Below are 3029 nucleotides of genomic sequence, written 5' to 3'. Positions count from 1 at the left end.
GCAGGACCCCTTGCTCTCTGTTGCAGCGTTCTGGGGGATGAAGTGATCGGGATCTGGTCCAGGCACGCCGAAAAAGCGGACGTCAACTGCGCCTGCGTCTCTCACTCGGGAATCAACCTCGTGACGGGCGACGATTTCGGCATGGTCAAACTGTTTGACTTTCCCTGTCCTGAAAAATTCGTAAGGACTTGGTTTTGCATCAGATCCTATGCTCTTGTCTTGCTTCTCTAGAGGACGTGTGATGGAAATATTTCCTGCTCTAAATGTGTCGCTCTGTGTAAATGGAGCTGTGTAACCTCCTAGGTGTGCTTCTCCAAGTTTTCCTACTGTTCAGTGCAGTGTCTCTTGCTGTCAGCTCTTGTCGGTGTTGATGTGGTCTGCATTAGCACAGTGCCCTCACACGGGACATTCATTTACGCCCATCTCCCTCTGACAGATGAGGAAGGCAGCTGGGAATTTCAGTCCCATCCGTGTATTCCCTTGGAGGAGAAGTTCACAGATTTTTGGCTAACGCTATCACCGTTTATCTTCAGGATTTGGGACTGCACAGCGTAAACTGTGTGCAGGCTTACAAGGAAAATAATTATTTCAGTGTTAGGAATGGTACACCAAATTCAGAGGTCAACCATGTGACAGGTGATATTTCCTTGCACGGCGTTAGCTTGAACTGGTCCGGTTTGCAGATGCTGTCTCACTTGGCGACGATTTATTCTGCATTACAGCTCCATAGGAGTTCTCCTTCAGGAGATCTTTCGCATTTTAAAACCTATACATAGTTATAGAAATGTGTGATGCAATAAAAACAGCATCTAAAGTGTAGGTATAAACATGCATGCCTTTTTGATTTGGAAGAACACAGAGTATTTAGACTCACTTTATTGATTTGTGTTGTGTTTTTCTCAGGCAAAACACAAGCGGTTTTTAGGTCACTCTGCCCACTTAACCAATATTCGATTTACGAGTGGAGATCGATTCGTGGTCAGCGCTGGAGGGGATGACTGCAGGTACAGGTCCTTTCTGTTGTTGTCAAGAGCTCAGCAGTGGCTGTGCACAGCCCATAAATGATGCCCTATTTTATTTTTATTTCACATGTAAATAATTCATTTTATATTCTATGCAGATCTGCTTTCCTGTGCCTCATTTCAGGCTCCTCTGCCTGCCTTCAATTACTGTCCTCAGACAAAAATTATGACTTAATACTTGAAAATTTCCCACACGTTACCCACTTTAAACAATAACAATTCTGACTGTTTGCTGCCAGCTTTGCTATAAAGCTCAAGTTCAGAGTCTTCATCTTGTTATCTGTGCCCTTGCTTTTTGGTTTGTGTATAAGGGACCTGATTGTGTTGGTGGCAGCAATGCCCATGAGCCAGCAATGTGCCCTTGAGCCAAGAAGGCCAACGCCATCCTGGGCTGGATGAGAAGGGGTGGGTGTAGGGCAGAGAGGTTCTCCTGCCCCTCTGCTCTGCCCTGCTCACACCACAGCTGCAATCTTGTGTCCAGTGCTGGGCCCTCAGCTCCAGAAGGACAGGAACTGCTTGAAAGAGTCCAGCAGGGCCACAAAGATGAGATGCTGGAGGGAGTGGAGCATCTCCTGCTGAGGAGCGGCTGAGGGAGCTGGGGCTCTTGAGCTTGGAGCAGAGGAGACTGAGGGGTGCCCTCATTCCTGGGGATCCATTGGGAAAGGGCAGTGTCAGGAGGAAGGAGCCAGGCTCTGCTCTGGGATGGCCAATGCCAGGACAAGGGGCAATGGTCCCAAGCTGGAGCACAGGAGGTTCAAGCTGAAGAGGAGGCCAAAGTTTGTGAGTGTGAGGGTTATGGAGCATGGCCCAGGCTGCCCAGAGAGGTTGTGGAGTCTCCTTGTGTGGAGACACCCAAAGCCCTGGCCGCGTTCATGTGTGACTGCTCTGGTGATCCTGCTGTGGCAGGGGTTGCACTGGGGGAGCTCTCCAGGTCCCTTCCAACTCCTGACATGCTGGGATTCTGGGATAAAGAAATGGATGTTTGCAAGAAAACAAATAGCCCAGATGTTAATATGAACAGTTAAGATTTAATAAATTAAAATATGTTTACATCTGTACTCAGAGCATCAGACTTCTAGCTGAAATTTTTCTTACTAGCCATTTCTTTTAACAACGTTGTAGTCTTTTATATCTCACGTTTAATATTTTTGTTGTAATCACAGCTTATTTGTTTGGAAGTGCGTGCACATGCCTCACTGAGGGAGACGTGGGGACTTGCAAAGAGGACACTGCACGAGGTGCCGGGCGTGAAACACCCAGGACTGCGCCGTGGCGTTCTGCCGTGCCCTGCCCTGCATGCGTGGAGCAGTGCTGGCCCGCGGCACGGGGCGCTCTGCGGCTGTCGGACGCCCGGGCCGTTCGCTTTGCTGCGAGATCGGATAATCCGGGTTTGTATTTCACTCACTGCCAGGTGTGGAAGATGAGACGTGTGGGTACAAGGAAAAGGGGAACGGTTCATCAATGTACAGTTTCACAGTGAGACCCTGGGGTGGTAAATCAAGGGGTGTTATTGCTGACCTAGTGCTGCACATTGATCTGTTTTCAGCATGAATGTTTTTCCTTTAAGTTTTGGGGTCTGAATATCGTTGGAAAAAAAAAAAAAGAGTATTCGATATTTTATTACTGAAAGAAACCATATATTAACTCTTAAATATATAGTATTTTAATAAATGTTTAATTACTATAATGGAAATGATATTTCTATGGCTGGTCACAAGGAAACATCATTAGCGAAGCAGAAGATAAGAGAGCTGGTTCCTTAGGACCTGACTGTTTCTGTTTGTAGAGGCCTGGGTCGGTCACGTCTGGTGAGAGCCGGTGGATGTGCATGATCTTCATGGCTAATTTAGTGTTTCTGTTGCACTTAAACATTAAATTAGTTCTGTGAGCAGAAAGATTTGCTCACTTTGCGAGTGCCTTGCCCACAACCTCCAAGTCTAACTCCACGTTTTGCCTTGTGAACAGAAGAGTTCTCAGAGGAGCAGGGACGGCTGCTGTGCTGTGTTA

The 3029-nt window shown here is 47.3% G+C and overlaps 1 protein-coding gene across 1 annotated transcript in view; it reads left to right on the top strand.

Moving 5' to 3' along the window:
- The window catches only part of LOC104540172 (echinoderm microtubule-associated protein-like 5), a gene marked incomplete at its 5' end in the record, with an annotated part of 5495 nt that extends 3273 nt beyond the window's left edge, over positions 1-2222 (top strand). Inside the window, 3 exons of the mRNA XM_010183912.1 lie at positions 27-180; positions 904-1004; positions 2186-2222. Coding sequence (XP_010182214.1) covers positions 27-180; positions 904-1004; positions 2186-2222 — 292 coding nt within the window. The remainder of the gene's footprint in view (positions 1-26; positions 181-903; positions 1005-2185) is intronic.
- Positions 2223-3029: the final 807 nt, after the last annotated feature.

Source organism: Mesitornis unicolor, unplaced genomic scaffold (genome assembly GCF_000695765.1).
Source record: "Mesitornis unicolor isolate BGI_N332 unplaced genomic scaffold, ASM69576v1 scaffold50460, whole genome shotgun sequence".
Lineage (NCBI taxonomy): Eukaryota > Metazoa > Chordata > Aves > Mesitornithiformes > Mesitornithidae > Mesitornis > Mesitornis unicolor.
This window is presented reverse-complemented; position numbering and strand designations above follow the sequence as displayed.